Raw genomic sequence first — 18,519 nt, forward strand, 5'->3', positions numbered from 1 at the left:
ACCAGATAACTGTATCTTTCCTTGTAAACACCCTTTGTATCTAATCATTATTGGTTTTGGACTTCCGCCCCCCCTCTTTTTTTGTCTCCCTTTTTTTTCCCTCCCTCCAAAAGAGGAACAGCCAAAACCAGAAAGCAGATTTCCCTGGGAGACTCAGAATACTTTATTTTACATCTGTGAATGTTTTCCCTTTGTTAAAAACCCAGCACAGACCATTAGCATACAAACTATTCAGTATACTGTACGCAGATGCCCAAACCCAAGGTAGATCCTGATTTCTCTTTATAACTGTTGCCTGCTATGGTGTATCACTGAGAAGCATGTCCCACTGCATCGCACAGAAACAACGCCTCACTGCAGAATCTATGGCATGACATGCAACTCAAGCAGGCTTCCCAAAAGCTCACAGGTTTTCTGCATCAACATTGAGTGAACAAAATGAGGAAAACATTCTTCAAAATCATGATCTTTCTTGCTGTAGCAGCTGTTTTTGTCAGCATTAGTTCCACAGCATCAATTTTGAACAAACCAAGATGGACGCTTCCTGGCTCTTTCAATGATCCTCTTGCCTTCATCCTTTTCTGTAGGCTTTTCTCCATCATAAAGGACGACAGTCTCTACAGTTGGAGCATTAAATGGTCCTCCTTCCTTTTTACCCATTTCCATCCTTATCAGACGAGTTTCTGCTTTGACTTTTGCATAACAATAGCCACAAAGGACGTGTTTCTGCTTCAAGTTTCCACACTCAGGACACACATCTATGTTATTCTAAAAAGGATAGCGGAAAATAGGAAATTTTGTAATCTGAACAACAGCAACAAAAGAAACAGGAAACAATCACAAACTACTAAAAATGTTAAATGAAATACCACAGAAATTCAATTGTCTTTTCAAAATTCACTCTTCTATGTAATTTTTCTTCTAAGTAATTTCTCTGTAATGTATTGCTATGTCAAATGCTCACTACTAGAAACAACCTGTGAAGTCAATACCTAAATCATTATGCCTACTGATGTCTGGAAGACTAAAGACCTATTAACTCAATTAGATGCACAGAAAATATAGCCCTTTTCCATTTATACCAGCTGTTTAGCTAAAATTCACATTTTTTTGGCTTGCACCTAAACTGTCACTGTTTATTTAACCACAGACTACTGTCACACATGATGAGTGCACCTGTTACAAAATATTCCAAAGATTACAATGTCTTTTAAGCTTATTTATAAACAAATTCTGGAAAGCTTTTTCAGTCAGTATTGACCACTATAATAATTCTCTAAAATAAAGTGAGATGAAAAATGATTGGCATAGGTCTTACTCCAGCAGGCTTGTTTGCTATTAACAAAATTACTTGCAGTGAATAAGGTGGAAATTCGGCCATTACCTTTACTTTTATAAGCTTATTGGGATTTCTTCGCCTGCAGCGGTTCACTTCAATGGTGCGCCTTTTCTTTGGCGCTGCCATCCACAGGATGCTGTCTAAGAGGCTGGGTCCCTCATTACTTTCTCTACTGTCTCTTACTGGCTCTGGGAGAAAAGCTGGAGCTTGGACAGCTAATGCTGGCCCTGAAGGGAAAAAAAAAAAAAAGTAATTCATTACAGCCAAGCCCCATTTTCACATGCAGCTGAGGAAATAAGATATGGATGCTACTGGCACTGATGCGTGGAAACAAACTCTACAACTCGGAGAGAGCTGTAAAGCAGGTGTGTTTATTCCAGCTCCAGGGTGCAAGGGGATTTCTCCACAATGCTTGCACACCAACAGCACATTTTAACAATGTGGATATACATATTCATTGCATTACATAACACAAATATACATATGCATAAGCGAGGCTGGGTTAGTTCGAAAGGCTAGTGCCAGCAGTTTATGTTCTCTTTGAGCCTGCGCATTGCCTCCTGGTGGGTGTCTTCGGGGGTCTTTTGGAGGAAGGCTTGCAGTCTTCTTCACCTTGTACTTTTCCTCAGAGCATGCGCAGATTCTCTTAGCCAATTTCTTGAGCAACAAGATTGGTTCCAGCCAGTTTACCACCTTTATCTTATCTAAAAGCACTAGCTTATTAGTTTCTACTGTCCATATATACTCTACAAAGATTCAACTTGTTCGAGCACATCTGCTTTCCAAGGACATGTCTCTTATTTTTGCTGAACATCGTAGTTCTTGGTAAGTTTCCACAGAAAACTGCTTTGTTTTGATGAACACAGTAGTCCTTGGTAAGTTTCCACAGAACAGTGAGGGCAAGCAGGGTTATTAAGCAATATTCAGAAATCATTATAAGTTGCTATAAGTAAATAAATTGCAAAGCAGGCAATCATTTCCTTGTATCAACACACCCAGAGCGAGGGGGTAAGAGCGGCCAGCGACGCCTCCCACCCCCTACCCTCACTGCCTACTCTCCTGCTCAGCCTCCTCCCTCTGCCGCCCATAGGTAAAAGCGGGCCCTGGTGCCGCCTTCTCCTTCAGCCGGCAGGGAAGGAGGCCGGTACTTACCCCAGGGCGGGCTCTGGCTCCCAGAGAAACCCGGCAAGAGGCCGCGTTCCAGCTGCCCCCAGCAGCGCTGAAGGAGCCCGCGAAGCCGCGGCAGCGGCGGGAGGCCCAGCACCACCAGGGCCGCCATCTGCCGCGCCGAGACCGCAGACACGGGCCAGGCCCGATGGCGCAGAGCGCATGCGCGCCTGCCGCGGAGCCTTCTGGGAAACCGAGTGCCGCCAGCCCCTCCCCGGCCCCGCCCAGCACGCCGCGCCGCGCGCCCCTCCGCCAATCACGTGCCTCGCGGGCCCGGCGCTACTTCCCGGCATGCTCCGCTCCCCTCCGCCTCCTGTCCAATCAGCGCGCCAGCTGCGGCCTCGTGCAGGAAGCGGGAGGAGCGGCGGCGCCTGCGCAGGGGGAGCGGCTGAGGGGAGCGGAGGGGCTTGAGCCAAGATGGCGGAGCGTGGCTACAGCTTCTCCCTCACTACGTTCAGGTACTGAGGGGAGAGGGCGGCAGGCCTAGGTGTTCGGCGGGCAGGCCGGTGGGCGACGAGGGGAGGGTGGCTCGCAGCCTACGCGGAGCGGTCTTCTGGTGGCGGGGCAGGACGGAGTGGGGACTTTGCAGAGTCATCGCGACCCCGGCGGGTCCGCGGAACCGGGCCTGCGAGCGCTGGGGGGCGGTGGGCTGCTGGACCCGGGCAGAAGGGCGAGCGTGGGAAAAGCGACGGGGATCAGGCGCCTTCGCCTGTGGGGGGCACGCGGCTGCCGGGAGTCTTGGTGAGCCGAACGGCTGCAGGCGCAGCCGGGGATAGGGGCGGGGGCTGAGGCGAGAGTCCCGGGTCCCACCTGATCTCTGTCGCTGATCTCGGGCCCAAGTGCAGCCGCTGCTTGTGTTTTCTCTCGTTGCTGTCAGTCAGAGTCACTGTGGGGCCAGCCTAAGATCTGTCTCGTCACTGGTTGTCCCGTATAGCGAGTGCTTGGTGAAACAGTTTAGCAAACTTAAGGTCCCCACACGCATGTACACACTTTAGGCTGGGTAGTAATTCTGTAATTCGGAGCTAATTGGAAACGCGTGGTGATAGCTGAGGTATGGTATCTTGAAAGCTTGCTTCACGACAAACTTTGCAGATGTGGGAATGAGAGAAGCCTTCAGATGAGTTTTAAATAGTTTATTTCCCTTCCTGCTGCACTTTGCAGGCGGTGCTCTCCTTGTGCTTTGTGTTGTGCACTGCCTAGGTGTGGGATGATTGCATGCACAGAATGAATATGCTGTTGGAGTGGTATCTGTTTAAAGTCTTGCTCTAATATGTACACTTAAGGTGAATTCAGAGAAAAGGAAATTACTTTCTATCCTTTTTTTGATGAAACTATTAAATTATCCAGCATTATATTATACACATAAAAAGAAACACTAAATGCAAGAATCTTTGTGCTGCTTTTGGTAAAGTGCCTCTGTAATCTCAGAAGAGTAATGCTGTGTAATTGCAAACAGAGTTACTAAAGTCTTGTTGCAGTTAAGCAAATGAAGCAGTTCACAATCTAAAACTAGGAAAAGAATCTTCTTCATGGATGGATGCAGCCAAACATGCCTGCTTTACTCAAGTGGGTTGAATTCTGACTTAGCTCTTGGAAATGGTTTCCTAAGGGAGTTACCAACGTTTTGTACTGTACAGGAGCACTACATGCTCTGAAACTTGGAGCAATTTGCATAGAATACACCTCCTTACGCTCTCCCTCATTCACCTGTTCCTTGTACTGAGAATTATTTATTTTAGTTTGTACTTACATTGAAAATATTTTGCAAATGTTCTGTACATTTTAATTGCTGGCATAGGAAACTATTGTTCTGGTTTGTTAGTATTTTGTAGTGGAGTGGTTAGTATTATTACTTTTGTTACCTTTATACACTGTTTACTCAGTGTATAAATACATTAATTATTGCTTGCTTTATTTTTTCTAACTCCTTTAAGTACTGAGTTACATAATTTTCTATTTTATTTCTGCACCTGTTAAACCAGCAGTGTCTGAAATACAGCCTAGAGAATAGATCCCACTTGCAAAATCACTTGTTCAATGAGTGACTGGCTCAGTGCTGTCCTTCTCCCTGGGGATCAAGAATGGACCGCTTGATCCCCCTCATTCTGGATGAGGTACTTTGTCAGCCTGACACCTGCTGCTCTGCTCTGTTGATTCTGTGTCCATTACCAGCACAACATGGATCATTAAAACAAAATGCAGGGCTACCTGGGGATGGAATGGGAGCTGTTTCTGTCTTGTGCCACTGACCTGATGTGTGCTTGTCAGTCAAAAAGAGTAGGGGTGTTTTGCTTGTACCTTTCAGCAGAGAGCATCAATGTCCCGAAAAATTTTGCAAGCCACACGTATAATGCCGTTTCAATAGAAAGTCATAACGCGCTCTGAAGAATTTTCCCAGTGAGTAGAAGGCTTATTTGAAATAGTATAAACTTGGAGAACGGATTTGTCCTTCAATCTGCATCCCAGGCACTGCTCCCTATCCGAGACACATTAGCTTTCACCAGGGTTGTAGGCAGGTGCTGTGTGAGTATCCCAGTAGCAATGTGCAGCAGTGAGTTCTGTGCTGAGCCAGTCCAGTTCTTCTAGAAAATGTTATGAATCTTCAGACTTGTGGTGTTTTGGGGTTTTTTAAAAAAAATTCTTATTAGAACATGCTGATGCTAGGTGTAAAGAGGTTTAAAAAAGCAAGTCAGCATAAGATTGTTGTAGGAAAGATTTCAGCATATTGGAATTATGTTAGGCTGACTTTTGCATTTTCATTTTTAGTCCTTCTGGAAAGCTTGTTCAGATTGAATATGCTTTGGCTGCAGTGGCTGCAGGAGCTCCATCGGTTGGGATTAAAGGTATGTTCAGAAAATAACTGCTTTAGTGAAGGATTCAGATTCTGAGTATCATTTCAGAGAACTAAAACAGTTTGAACTGTGTACTGGGTCTTTCTTCATTTGCCTTCTATTACATATTTTTGTCTTTCAGTGGATTTTCGCATGTTTTAGTGGGTTTAATGTTTCCTATTTTTTTCTGCAACTCAGTAATTTTTTATAAAGAAGGAAGGGAGCATAGAGCTCCATGCTAGGAGAAGAAAATTGCTTGGGTGATTCTGGAGACACTCAGTTGGTAAAATTAGACATCTTTTTTTTGAGTGTTCCTGTGTCTTAAGTAAATAACTCCAGCTGTGTGTCCATGTGTATAGAAATGATACAAAAAGTTACTTCAACTGCTCAATTATTAATACATGCTTCAGGATCTTTAGAATGGGATTATGGGAGCTGTATGATTATTTAAAATGAGAAACAGTATGTTGGGTAGGTTCATCAAAATATCTCTGTTTAACGTGATTGTAAACTTGAAAGGTTTTTAAAAGAGGAAGGAGCAACATTCTTTACAGGCTGACAAACTTGTTCTGTGTTTTGACTGCTTTCCATAATTGTAATTTAATATAAAAAAATTTAATATAAAAAAACCTTGTTCCTTTCCAGCTGCAAATGGAGTGGTGTTGGCAACGGAGAAGAAGCAGAAATCCATTCTTTATGATGAAAGGAGTGTCCACAAAGTAGAACCAATTACCAAACACATAGGTTTAGTGTACAGTGGTATGGGTCCAGATTACAGGTATTAAAAATTTTTGTTTGGTTGCCATTTAGACGCATTTTCATACAAGAAATGTAAGAAACAGATAGAAATTAGCTGTTTCTTTCAAAGTATATGGCATAATATTGCATTGTATTACACTGTATAACAAATTCACTTTTAAGTTCTTCTTAATATATTCAATAACTTGTCAAATGACTTTCTATCTAAAGAATGAGGAGGGGAATGAAAAGCAGTGTAGTTCAACCTTAGTTTCAATTTAAGTATTTCAGAGATTACTCAGTTGATAAAGATAACCCAGCACAATCTGTGTTTTCTTACATCAGTGTTATGCCAGATGTATAATTCCTTAACGTAGTATTTATTAGGAGTTTTCATTTCTAGTTGTAACCACTAGTTGGAATACCTTTGACATACTAATTTTGTCTTTGTTTTTAGAGTACTTGTGCACAGAGCTCGGAAGCTGGCCCAGCAATATTACTTGGTTTATCATGAGCCCATTCCAACGGCTCAGTTAGTACAGAGAATTGCTTCTGTGATGCAGGAATACACGCAATCTGGGTACGTGGTTTTCTGATTTTTGAAGTTGCTTAGAAAGATTATGGTGTTTAAATGTAAGGAACAACACCTACCTGGTGATGGAATTTTTTGTGTCAAAATGGCAGTAAGTTTTTCAGTGGAGAATGTCCACAGAAAGTGGGCCAGCAGGAGGGGCGGGTGAGACAGGGTCTTCATATCTTGCAAACAAAGGTGTGAGACAAGGCAGCATACTTTTGGTGTTGTACTGTTGGTTGACTAGTCATTCCTGATCACAGCTCTGGGCTGGTGGGAAGTGTTTGGGGGAAGGTTAACACATCCAAAACAGTTTAGTCATCTTTGGTTTTCTCTGAATAAATTTCCCATATCAACTGTGATTTTTTTCTGTAGTTTGTTTTTTCTTTTTTTTTTTTTTTTTTTTTTCCCCCCCTGTAGTGGTGTTCGTCCATTTGGTGTATCACTGCTAATATGTGGCTGGAATGAAGGGCGGCCGTATTTATTTCAGTCGGATCCATCTGTAAGTATCTTAGGTCTGTAAATTCTACTGCTTTTATAAAACATCTAAAACTTTATATGCGCTCATGAAAAACTTTGTGATGAGAAGAGGAATGCGGAGCTAGAACAAAAGATCCCTTGACTTCAGAAGTCAGAATGAGCCAGTTTCCATGAAGCAGGTGCTTGGAGCAAGCCTGGATCATTCTGTGCCTACGTGTTCCTGTATTGCTTGAGGGATGCCAGCTGTTTTTGAGGGAGATTGCCATCCCTTTTCATGCCTTCCCACCTAGTTGGTAGCCGTAGCAGGAGTAGCATTCTGCACAGGTACCAGGAAAAAAAGAAAATTTGACTGCTTATGCTGCTCAAAGAGTTGTTCCCTAAACTGGATGGAAGTTAGGCAAAAATCTGTTTAATTGTGAAATATAATGCATATGCTTTAGAATTTAATGACGGGGTTAATTTAAGTGAGTTTGCTGTGTTTGCACTGCACTTCTGAAAAACTACCCTTTGACCTGTGTGAGTTGTAATGCTTTACATCAAACAAAAAAACGTGGTTACCGTAGTGTATCGTTGATAAGCCTCAGAAATTTTAATTACTACATGATGCTCAAATGTAAAAAACAAAATGCAGATGTCTTGTGTAAGGCAGCTTGATTGAGGTGTAGAACTGCTGATTATCTTCATGCCAGAAGAGAGAACAGAAATGATGGCTAAATAGCCTGTTAGTAGCTAAGGTAAATCAGATGGCTGATTTGCAACAAGTTGTTTATATTATTACTTAATCTTAAAAAAGAAGACTATGTGGAGTGAACCTCAGGAAAGATCTGACTGTATTCATTCTTAAGGGCTGACATACTATTTCTGTTTAAGGAATCCCAAATCAAAACTATGTGAATGACTTAATAAATTCATCTTTCAAAGTAGCGGGAGGATGAAAATAGGTGGGGCCCTATACAAATGGTTTGTATGTTTTCACAGCGTATGTTTCCGTATCAAATTAGTATCAAAAATAGTCTTCTATATTCTCAGAACATTCACTATCTTCATAATTATTCCTGTACTTTTTACCAAGTGATTGAATATGTAATGTTTGACCAAGTTACACAAAACAATTCGATATGTTGTTGCTTTTCCAGGGAGCTTATTTTGCGTGGAAAGCAACAGCAATGGGAAAAAATTACGTCAATGGGAAAACATTCCTTGAGAAAAGGTAATGTGTTTGATACTTGTCTGAAAGGATACTATCTTTTTTGTTTAGGTTCCATGTAAAATAGCCAGACAAAAAATGCACAATTTTGGATTATCAGAACGAAGGTTTAAAATGTTTAAGATAGGATGCTTCCAGTTCACTTGCTTACATGTGCACAGGAAATTTGCCTTATTTAAACTCCAGCTTTTATGGAGAATTATTTCAGTGCAATAAACATTACATTTAACCTATTGGCAGAAATATTGTTCTATATGGTGTCAGTAGGGAAAGTAGTGAATCTTTTTACTAATAATAAATTTTGACTACTAATACCACAGTGCTGTCAAATAATATTTGTATGAGAAATAGGAAGATTTTAGTAGCGTTTGGGTTTTTAGAGACTCTAGGATTATTAGGATTTGGAAAGATCTTTGTCCCATGCTGAAATATGTGAACTTCTGTTTACAGATACAATGAAGATTTGGAGCTTGAAGATGCCATTCATACAGCTATCTTAACACTAAAGGTTAGCAAAATATTTAAGAAATAAGTTTCTTACTGTTGTGACACCATTGATATGATTCACTGAACTGTGTTTTCTTTAATAGGAGAGCTTTGAAGGGCAAATGACAGAAGACAACATTGAAGTTGGCATCTGTAATGAAGCTGGTTTTAGGAGGCTCACTCCAACTGAGGTTAAGGACTACTTGGCTGCAATAGCCTAGTAGAAACCGAGCAAGACTGTGTGATTCACACAAAGGTCTTTTTAATTTTGGCTACTTAAATGTTTTTGTTTGCAGTTTTTGCATACTTATTTCTACATGGTATGTCAGAGAGATTTTTTTAAAATATCATCGGTGCAAATGCAACGGTCCTAATATTGTAATACATGGAATCATTATAGGTAATTCTTTCCCTTGATACATGGAATCTTTGTACACAAAATAGTGTACAAAATGTGAAGTTATAATGACAGCTTGAAAAAGGCTAAAGAATAAAATTTGAAGGCCACTGTTTTGGGGGAAGGTGTCTGTGTGTCTTTTTAATCACAGCTTGTTTATCTGCATAAGGCTGAGATTTCAGTATCTTTATTGTTGAGGAAACAGAATTTTCCACGTAGAGCCATGGTGAACTCATGTTAGACCTTCTTTTAAAGAATTTAAATTTTGAGTGGACAGGATAATTTTTTCACTTTGGAGTATTATTCAAATATTAAGTAACTTCCAAAAATGGTTTTATCTGGTGTAAAAGATCATGTACTTTCACAAAGAGATAGAACAGTCTTCCATTTCAGGTGTGAACTGTGATCTACTTGAGCATCTTTGCTCTTGACTCTCTTGGTCTTTGTGTCTTAAGAGCTTGTTTTCTATTACTTGGGTTATTTTCCTGGCCCTAGAAATTGCACTTTTTCAACCCTGAAATATTGTAGAAATAATGGAAGTAGTAACTCTTACTGAAAACTAAATGCATTTATCACCATCAATAAAAATCAACAGGAGTAATGAAGCAAAATGAGAATATGTAATGCAGTTACTTTATCCCTTGAATTGTGCTAAAGTGTTCCCCAATGTGCAAGATGACTCTAAAGGTGCAGAAATAAAAAGAGCACTTAATTGCATCACAACTTTTACAGGTGCAGAACCAGATGCTTGACTATCATTCTGTGTGGGTGCATGTATTGATACACTTGTTACATGTGTAGAGTCACACAGGTTATATAGAAACACAAAATGTACCGTAAACGAAACAGAATAAATGTATGTACTTTTTCCAGCAGAAATAATCTTATCTGCAGCCACGTAAGTTACCGTTTTCAGATTTTATTTTTTTAAAGCATCGTGATTGTTCAAATGTTGATAGTGAACTGGGAGCGACAGCTGGATCACTTTGCTTGTACATAACGCTGAGCATGTATGGGAGCAGCCTGACAGCTTACATGTTAGCCAGCCATAACTAATGAAGAAAATAAAGTATGAGTTAGTCTGCAGAAAGTAGTGTATAAGCTAATTGATCTGTTCTTTCCAATGTCTGTCTTCCAATGTTTTATGTTATCATTAGGTAAGTAAGAATTTCTGAAGCATGCCATAAATGAAGTTTTATTTCCTAATGTCAGAAATAAAAGCTGTGTCCAAATGGTCCATTAAGACTTAGTCTAGATCACTTTTTGAGTATTTTACTCTGAAAACCAATCCATGCTCTGATTCTTCTTCTAGAGAACCACTTGGAAGTGAAACTGGAGACTTTTATGTTGCTAGATCTTTAAGCTTTCAGAATCATTCAGAAAAGCAGAATGGTACTTGAATATTCATACATATTCAGTCAGTTTTTAATGCTAGATAAGTAAGTAAAGAAACTTTGTATATGAAAAGATGCAGCTAGGTACGTCAGAAAGGGTTAGCGTGACCTGTAGTAGCTTAGTTGCTTCCTGTACTAGAAGCAGTTGATAGCAAAGAACACCCTAGGGAAGGTAGTTGAAACCAAAGCAATTCCAAATAAATTGTACTGTCTCACTCCCCAGGTGGTAACAATATGGCAAACAAAAAAAATATTTTAAGACTTGGGGGTGTGGTTTGCTTTTTGGTGGTGTTTTTTTTAAATAATTCAACAACTTCGATTTCTAGAATTTTACCCATTTTTTACAAGTGATGAAGTGAAAAAATGGTATCTTCCAACTTTTCCTGTGGTTTAATGATTTAAATGTAGTACCTGTTCTGTGTATTCTATGAAAACTTGTGCTCCAAGGAAAGTGCTGCCTTTCAGATACCCGATAATTGGTGTAAACGTTGGGAGGGGGTTTTGCCCAGTTCCTCCCACCCCTGATATACTTAGGCCCTGCAGAGAATCAGAGGTCATGGGACTTGGTGTAATTTGGAAAGAATGCATAATATTTTGAATTCGGGCTTTATTTAGAGTATTAGATAATTTTCTTAGTGGTAGGCAGATAGACCTTGATATTGCGCTGTTCTAATGAGGAAGGTGGTGTGATTTGAAGTGTGGGGGTGTTTTTAAACTGTTAATCCTACACTGAAGAAAGTAATTGCCATACTCGGATGACTGCTTGTCTAGAATAACTAAATTTTATCTGGTATTTAAAGGGAAACTTTGAACTGCAGGGAACTAATTTATACCTTTTTCCATTCAGAATGCTTGGAATTTAAGGAAATAGTAGTTTTGAGATGTATTTCTCAAATAATCAAATCACTTCAGGAGTGAGAGAGATCAGTGCAGTGGAGCAGCAAATTATATGGTGGTTGTGGTAATTTTCAAAAAAATAATTTTTTTTTGTTACATGATACTAGTTTTGTTTATATTCTGTAAAACAATACAGTGCATAAAGTGGGGTCAAGGGGGAATAAAGTGTACAAACACTGTTCGTTTGTGAGAAATGACAAATTACAAGCTTGATTATTTAAGCTGGCCATGAAGAATGACTTTGCTTCATTTATCTTGTTCCTAATGCAGCCATCTGAAAGCAGAAAAAGAGACACTGGTCACTGAAGGTAGGTCATGTTCTTGATTTGCATGTCCTGGAAGGTGATCTGCTCCGAGGAACTCGCTGTGACACCTACCAGAACAGAATTTCCTTGGGCTTTATTTAACTAGTAGGATCGGGATCTGAGAACAGCATCACCCTTTCATGGGGTTATTACTTCAAGTAGGTTCCAGTGATGGACGATGCAGGTGCACTAAGCCCCTTCGACCTCGCTCTGGCTTACTGTTGCTTTACAGATCTTGTGAAATCGTTTAGACAAGTAAATTACAGTAGGAGCCAGCTGTCAGTAGTAGGTGAGGAGAAGGGAAGTCTCCCCCATGCTGTTGGGGAGTGAAACAAAGAAATTGAGTCAACAGTAAAGTTGGTTTTTTTTACTGTTAAGCAGGTATTCTTTATTAGCAGTGCTGCGCTGGCCCTGGGTATTCTCCACCATAAGGGCTCCCAAGAATTAGCAAGGGACATCAGTTCACATACACACAAATCACACATTCATTAGATTTCCCGGAAAGGGGGGTCTTACGATAATGACTTCCCGGAATTCATTTACATAGTCCGAGCATGCCTAGTGAAAATAGGGTGAGGGTCTGGTGGTTGAGGGGGAAGTAAGCGTTCATCTTCACAGGGTTTGCTAGTTGACCTTTCCAGAGCATGTGCTGGGAAGTAAAGTCCAGGTGCCTCCTTCCTAAATCAGCAGAATCATCCTCCCTGTAATAGGGTCTCTGTGTCTGAGTCCCCCTTATCTTAGTTTTCCCATTCTAGGAGTTGTCCAAGTGTCCACTGAAGGCCTTGAGTCCGCTGTCGGTGATTTCCGTAGGGAGCCTAACGAGCGTTCCAATCTTACCTAAACAAAGGGACCTCAGGAAACAGTTGAGGAGTCAGGAGTCCTTGAGAAAGAAACGAAGCAAAGCACAAGCAAAGCTTTCGTACATCACATCACAGTTTAGTCTTAATAATTGTCAGAAATACATTTGAGCCCTGTCAGGAGTATTGCTGCAGCAGGGATAGAACCTAGAGACCAGGGCGAGAGCTACTCCTCGGAAGTAGGCAGCACCTCGGGGCAAGCGAGGAGGACGCTTTCTCGCCTTTAGCACCGACGGGTGAAGGCGGCCTCTCTTTGTTGGCTGGACTCCATCCACCCAACGTGCGTCAAGCCACGGCTGCTGCTCCCCCGCTGAAGTTACACCCTTGTGACTCGCCTCTGGCCTGTCTGATCTAATGTAAGGTCTTTGCTCCTTAAATAAAGGCTTTTCGGGATAAAACACGTACTTAGTTGAGGCTGGCCGGGGAGCAGAGCCAGGACGGGAGGGCTGGGGCCGCCGGCTCGGCGAGGCGGGTGGGGCGGTTGTCCCCGCCCGGCGGCCCCGGGGGAGGTGCCGGCCCGGGCCGCGTCCTGCCGCCGCCCGGGGAGAAGGCTGGTGCCGCCGGGGGGTGAGTACGGGCTGCGGGGGAAGGCGGTGGGGAGGGAGAGCGGCCCGGCAGCGCCCGGAGAGGCGAGGCGGGCCCGGGCTTGTCGTGCTCCGATAGTGACCGGGGTCGGCAAGGGGAGAAAGGGCCCGCGTCCCGCCGCCGCCCGCGTCCCGCTGCCCCGCTCCGGGGAAGGTGTGTGGGCTGAGGGAGAGGCGAGCGGGCGCGGCCGGCTCCCCGCCGGCGCCGCCGGGAGGGGCTGGGGCAAGCGCAGGGCACCTTGCCCTCACCCAAGATGGCGCCGCGGCCTCCCCGGCGCCGCTCTCACGTGATCGCGGAGCGGGCGGCCAGGGCCGGGCCGGGCCGCGGACGGGAGAGGGGGAGGCGGCCGCTCCCCGCCGCGGGCTCTGACAGCAGCGGAGCGGGGCAAAGCGGCGCCTGTGCGCGGCTGCTGAGGGAGGGCGGGCCCTGGGGGGCCCCCTCAAGTGTTGGGCCTAAGGCTGTGCTGGGGCGAGGCGCCAACGCCTCAGCGAGCGGCCTCCCGGGGCAACTTGTACCAGCAAACTTTTGTGTGAAGGGTCTTATTTTTTTTTCCCCACCTCAATTTAAGGAGTAGTTATTCTTCTGACGCCTTTGTGGTTGATAGTGGGGCCGCCTGTTACTCGCGGTTGATGTGATGAAAAAGTAGTTCGGCTTGTGGGCTTACTTTCACACTGAAAAGCTTGAAGTAAGCTTCATCTTGAGGACTTTTTATATCTGTGGAAGTTGAAGCTGCTGTGGTGAGAGGTGCTGAAGTAGTAACTGTCAGGTTTCGCTCACTGCTTTACATATAAGAATAAACTTGTGGCAATGGTGAGTACTGTTGGGAGGAAGGGCTGATTTCACTGGCCTAGCCCTGAAGAGAGTCAGCAGGTCGTGTTGGAGGACATTCTGCCTTTTGGTGGAGAAAAAGGGGAAGGGTTTTGTGATGTTGAGTATTGTCCGAGCCAGGAGCAATTAATAGTAACTGCATTTAAACTTGTGCATAGTGCAAGTGTGACTTCAACTGCTTGATGAAGCCAGGCTCCACGGGAGCACTGGCAGAGCCTCTTGTAGGAGCCAGGCTGTATCCTGTTGCTCATTTTCAGCTGAAGCTGCATTTGTCTTCCCTTTAATAGCAGTTTGCTTCAGCATGCAGCTTAAGTAAAAATTACAGGAGCACGTGTTTATACTTGTAGTTGGAGTCAAAATGGATTAATTTCTCTATTCATAATGGCTATTTACTGTGTGTCATAAAAAATGGTATTGTTTGCTGTGGTAGTGAATCTTACATTTTTCAAAGCCAGCCTGCATTCTATTAAGTAATTCCTATCACACTTTCCTTGGGGAAAGCATCTATATACTAAAGGAATAGTCTTACCAGATGCAACACAGTAAATCTCTAGTGGAACTAGAAAACAGAGATTTCCAGATCCTCCTGGCTCTAGAATTATGAATCATAGTCTGTCATGATGCTGTGTAACGTTGAAGCTTTGCCAGGGGATTGTTAGGGCCTCGTTTACTGAGTTGTGCAGTATAAGTTGGAAGCTGGAAAGGACAGAGTTGTGCTGCCCATAATTGTAAAATACATCGGGCTTCCTGTGTTAAAATACTTGCTGGGAGCCAGACTTCACAGTTTTTGTGGATGTCTGTAAGCATGGTGGGTAGCTTTTATATTTTAATGGTAACCGTGGTGGTGAGAGGAAGATTTGCTTATGGCATTAACACGATTTCTAATTTTGTTCTGGATGACAACTTCTAAAAATACACTCTGAGAGTTGAGATCTCTCTAAGTGACTAGCTCAGTGAAGGGCTCGCATGTCAGGGGAAAAAAACACAAACTTGCAAGGTGTGTGTGGAGACTTGAACACTGCTGTTCTCCCTTGCTGAGAACTGAGATCTTCTGAGGCCGTAGGTTGCGTCTCCAGAGGCGAAGGAAAGGAATTGAACTCTTTGGTGGGACTTGTGGTGAGGCTCTTGATGCTTGCACTTTACAATACTGGTAGCTGTTGCACTAAGTCTACTGCAAACTCCAATGTATACTGCTGCAAAGACCTTTTTTGACTGTCTCTATTCCTGACCATTTAATAACAATCTTCTCTTTTGCTTTCACTTGATAGGAATAATGTTTCCAACATGTCTGTGCAGTCGCTGCTTTGTGAAAGAATTGCTGTTGCCAAAGAATTGATCAAGAGAGCGGAAGCCCTTTCCAAGTCCCAGAAGAGGAAAATAGAAGGCGGGGCAAAACTATGTGGGAAACTGAAGGCTGAGCTGAACTTCTTACACAAGGTGGAGGCAGGGAAGGTGGCCATTAAAGAATCCCATCTGCAAAGTACAAACCTTACCCATCTCCAAGCCATTATTCAGTCAGCAGAGAACCTGGAGGATGTTGTCAGTGTCCTCCGTGTCTTTGCTTACGAGGACAGGTTTGGAGACAAGCAGACGCTGGTGGTAGATGTTGTTGCAAACGGAGGTCACACGTGGGTGAAGGCCATCGGCCGGAAGGCTGAGGCCCTGCATAACATCTGGCTGGGGAGAGGCCAGTATGGTGACAAAAGCGTCATTGAGCAGGCAGAGGACTTCCTGCAAGCCAGCCATCAGCAGCCGGTGGAGTACAGCAACCCCCACATCATCTTTGCGTTCTACAACAGCGTGTCCAGTCCTATGGCAGAGAGGCTCAAGGAGATGGGAATATCTGTGCGAGGAGACATCGTGGCTGTGAACTCGCTGGCGGAGCCATCTACCGAGCACCGGCGCCTTAGTGCCAGTGAATCAGATGAAGAAGGCCCTGAATTCCTGCAGGTGACCAGAGTTGACCGGGAGAATTTAGTGGCCAGCATTGCTTTTCCTACCCAGATCAAAGTAAACGTGTGCAATAGAGTTAACCTGGACATCACTACCTTGATAACTTACGTCTCTGCTCTGAGCTACGGTGGCTGCTACTTCATCTTCAAAGAAAAAGTGCTAACGGAGCAAGCAGCTCAGGAAAGGAGGGAGAGAGTCCTGCCTCAGCTGGAGGAGTTCATGGAGGGGAAGGAGCTTTTTGCCTGTCAATCTGCTGTGAGAGATTTTCAGTCCATCTTGGAAACGCTGGGAGGACCGGGAGAGAAAGAGCGAGCTGCGTTACTTGTTCAAAGAATTCATGTGGTGCCAGATCAGCCGTCTGACCGTGCCTTAGGACTAGTGGCTAGTTCAAAAATCAACAGCCGTTCTCTTACCATTTTTGGGACAGGAGACACTTTAAAAGCCGTCACCATGACTGCAAATAGTGGTTTTGTGAGGGCAGCGGCTAACCAAGGTGTCAAGTTCAGTGTTTTTGTCCATCAGCCGCGAGCGTTGACAGAAAGCAAAGAATCTGTTGCCACACCTTTACCAAAGAGCTGCCCACCTGATGGACTATAAGTCATTAAATGAGTTAGTCATTGAAATACTGCAGGTGCTGCAGTGGAGGCATTTGGAGAAATGAGTCGTCATAACACAGTTTTGGGTGTGTATCAGTGAAAATGGTAACTGTAGGAGTGGAAGGGTTCCTCAAGGAATTTGCAATATCTTTACTTAGTTCTTGCTTTTGTTGTTCAGCTGACTGTTAATTTATTCACTAAGGTAATAAGATTTCAGTGATAATTAACTATCATACAGTATATTAATTGTATCCATCCCTATTAAAAAGTTCAGTTAAAGCACAGCTGTCTTTGTGCCCTTGTTGTTTTTGTCCTTTTCAGAGAGATTAACTTCGGCACCTTAGGTGGACTTCAGGCTTGACTGGTGTGGAACTTAAATCTTTCTTTCCCCTATCCTATCCAACTGAATTGTTTGTCGGTTCAGAGGTACCTTGTGTAGAGACCTGTGCCTTTTTGTGTGTATGCTGCTTCCTGAAGGCGTGATTAGTACCCATGAATAAAAACAGACGTAAGCCTTCCTCCTTTTACTGAAGGGATCCTCTGTATGTATATCATGTTAGACTGAGTTGGGCAACAGCTTTAAAATTCCCAGAAAAAATCAGTTGAAATTGGAGTTTAGTGGCACTAATATGTTGTGATCTTGGGCCAAACTGGACAGCCAGTGGTAGCAGACCAAGGAGGCAAATCTTCCATTTTCTCTTAGCCTTTGCCCAAGTACAAAGTCTTGCTGGGTACAAAACCCAGCTTAAGGCTTCGGATACTAGAATCCTCCTAAACTGAGCCAGCACCCAGGTAGTTTTTGATACTATCGAGTTCTCTGCTGAGGACTCATGGTGAACTTGAATTTAGTTTTGTGGCTCGATTACCTGAAACAAAGCCTCACTGAGGTCCTGAGTGTTGGGCGGGCAGGGGGGAAGAGGTTTGTGGGGTATGTTGTTAAATGCTACTTTGCCATATAGTAGAGAGAAGCTTTTTCACTGGTGGTGTAGCTGCTGGTTTTACTCAAAGTGTAGAATAAACAACAATTTCTTCTTTTTTTTTTTTTTTTTTTCCAGGAGAGAGTTGCTGTTTTAGAAGTCTTTCTAACGTTTTTCTGTGTGCTGTAATGACAGCACTTGCTGTTTGGTATTAATTTGCATCAGGTTCCTAGCGGAAAATTTTGGCATGTCAGAGTGAACCTCTCGGCCCTAAGCTGTACGTTTTATCAGGTCAGTGAAAGAGATATCCACTGAATATTTTATAGGCTGTTGTTCAACAAGAAAGCATTATTATGCAGCTTGTAGTTCAGGCAAAGAACATTCTCTTGCCTCTTGCCACTCCACTCTAAATTTCTTCCTACAGTGCAAAGTAGCTGCAGTGCTGCCCTTAGCCTTAGTCTCTACCTATTTCTTTCTGTCTCCAGTACTCTGGTATACTCCAGCACTGGTCTAAAGATACTGGCATGCCAGCAAAACCACTCTGCACACCCCTTCCAGCTGGGTAAGCTTAACTCCAAGGAGCAAAAACCATACGTTTTGTAGGTACGACTCTTGCTCTCCTCTGTTCTTATTATGCCTGTGGAGTAACCTGTTAGGAGTTAAGTATCACCAGTATCCACGTGCTGCACATCTTTACCTGTAACTTTTAACTATGCAGAGAGCAGTCTGCTCTCCGCTGGCCCCTTGTTTCTGCTGGTCAATGAGGTCGTTCATGGAGTTCAGTTAAGATGGGTGGAACTGGGTTTTGGGTTTTGTTGCTTCAGCATCCACTCTTCTACCTGCCAGTTTCACAGTTCTCCCTTGGTGAGTTGTTCTAACAAAACATCTAGCTTGTTCCTACAGTCTGACGTGGTGTAATGAAACCTCATGGCAGGATACATCCCCCACTGTATCCTTTTAATTTTCCTGAA

At 43.4% G+C, this 18,519-nt stretch overlaps 3 protein-coding genes across 7 annotated transcripts; 2 read left to right on the forward strand and 1 right to left on the reverse strand.

The window, feature by feature from the left end:
* Window positions 1-139: 139 nt before the first annotated feature.
* On the reverse strand, window positions 140-2,661 carry MRPL32 (mitochondrial ribosomal protein L32). The gene is made up of 3 exons (XM_074843165.1): window positions 2,492-2,661; window positions 1,385-1,566; window positions 140-768 (listed from the first exon to the last, which is right to left on the reverse strand). Exons 1-3 carry the CDS (start codon window positions 2,616-2,618, stop codon window positions 514-516), a joined length of 564 nt encoding a protein of 187 aa, XP_074699266.1. The 5' UTR covers window positions 2,619-2,661; the 3' UTR covers window positions 140-513.
* Window positions 2,662-2,851: 190 nt separating this feature from the next.
* On the forward strand, window positions 2,852-9,340 carry PSMA2 (proteasome 20S subunit alpha 2). The gene is made up of 8 exons (XM_074843228.1): window positions 2,852-2,964; window positions 5,273-5,349; window positions 5,983-6,115; window positions 6,533-6,655; window positions 7,067-7,148; window positions 8,263-8,336; window positions 8,784-8,841; window positions 8,924-9,340. The coding sequence occupies exons 1-8, from the start codon at window positions 2,924-2,926 to the stop codon at window positions 9,038-9,040; spliced, it is 705 nt and encodes a 234-aa protein (XP_074699329.1). The 5' UTR covers window positions 2,852-2,923; the 3' UTR covers window positions 9,041-9,340.
* Window positions 9,341-12,182: 2,842 nt separating this feature from the next.
* On the forward strand, window positions 12,183-16,915 carry C1H7orf25 (chromosome 1 C7orf25 homolog). Of its 5 annotated transcripts, none has more exons than XM_074843177.1 (2): window positions 12,183-13,025; window positions 15,351-16,915. In XM_074843177.1, coding segments are annotated over exons 1-2 (1,284 nt in total). In that variant the 5' UTR covers window positions 12,183-13,023; the 3' UTR covers window positions 16,633-16,915. The 5 variants fall into 5 exon arrangements, with proteins under 5 accessions (XP_074699278.1, XP_074699288.1, XP_074699309.1 ...); XM_074843187.1 differs by lacking the exon at window positions 12,183-13,025 and adding an exon at window positions 13,039-13,236; XM_074843208.1 differs by lacking the exon at window positions 12,183-13,025 and adding an exon at window positions 13,282-13,407.
* Window positions 16,916-18,519: the final 1,604 nt, after the last annotated feature.

Source organism: Strix aluco, chromosome 1 (assembly GCF_031877795.1).
Source record: "Strix aluco isolate bStrAlu1 chromosome 1, bStrAlu1.hap1, whole genome shotgun sequence".
Lineage (NCBI taxonomy): Eukaryota > Metazoa > Chordata > Aves > Strigiformes > Strigidae > Strix > Strix aluco.

Bases quoted from the DNA above. Each gene is read 5' to 3' on its own strand.
- PSMA2 (XM_074843228.1), top strand. From the start codon at position 2,924: ATGGCGGAGCGTGGCTACAGCTTCTCCCTCACTACGTTCAG. The intron at 5,350-5,982 runs GTATGTTCAGAA...GTTCCTTTCCAG, and splicing joins TCCATCGGTTGGGATTAAAG to CTGCAAATGGAGTGGTGTTG. The intron at 8,842-8,923 runs GTTAGCAAAATA...TTTCTTTAATAG, and splicing joins CAGCTATCTTAACACTAAAG to GAGAGCTTTGAAGGGCAAAT.
- MRPL32 (XM_074843165.1), bottom strand. From the start codon at position 2,618: ATGGCGGCCCTGGTGGTGCTGGGCCTCCCGCCGCTGCCGCGGCTTCGC. The intron at 1,567-2,491 runs GTAAGTACCGGC...TTTTCCCTTCAG, and splicing joins GAGCCAGAGCCCGCCCTGGG to GGCCAGCATTAGCTGTCCAA. The intron at 769-1,384 runs GTAATGGCCGAA...TATCCTTTTTAG, and splicing joins ATAAGCTTATAAAAGTAAAG to AATAACATAGATGTGTGTCC.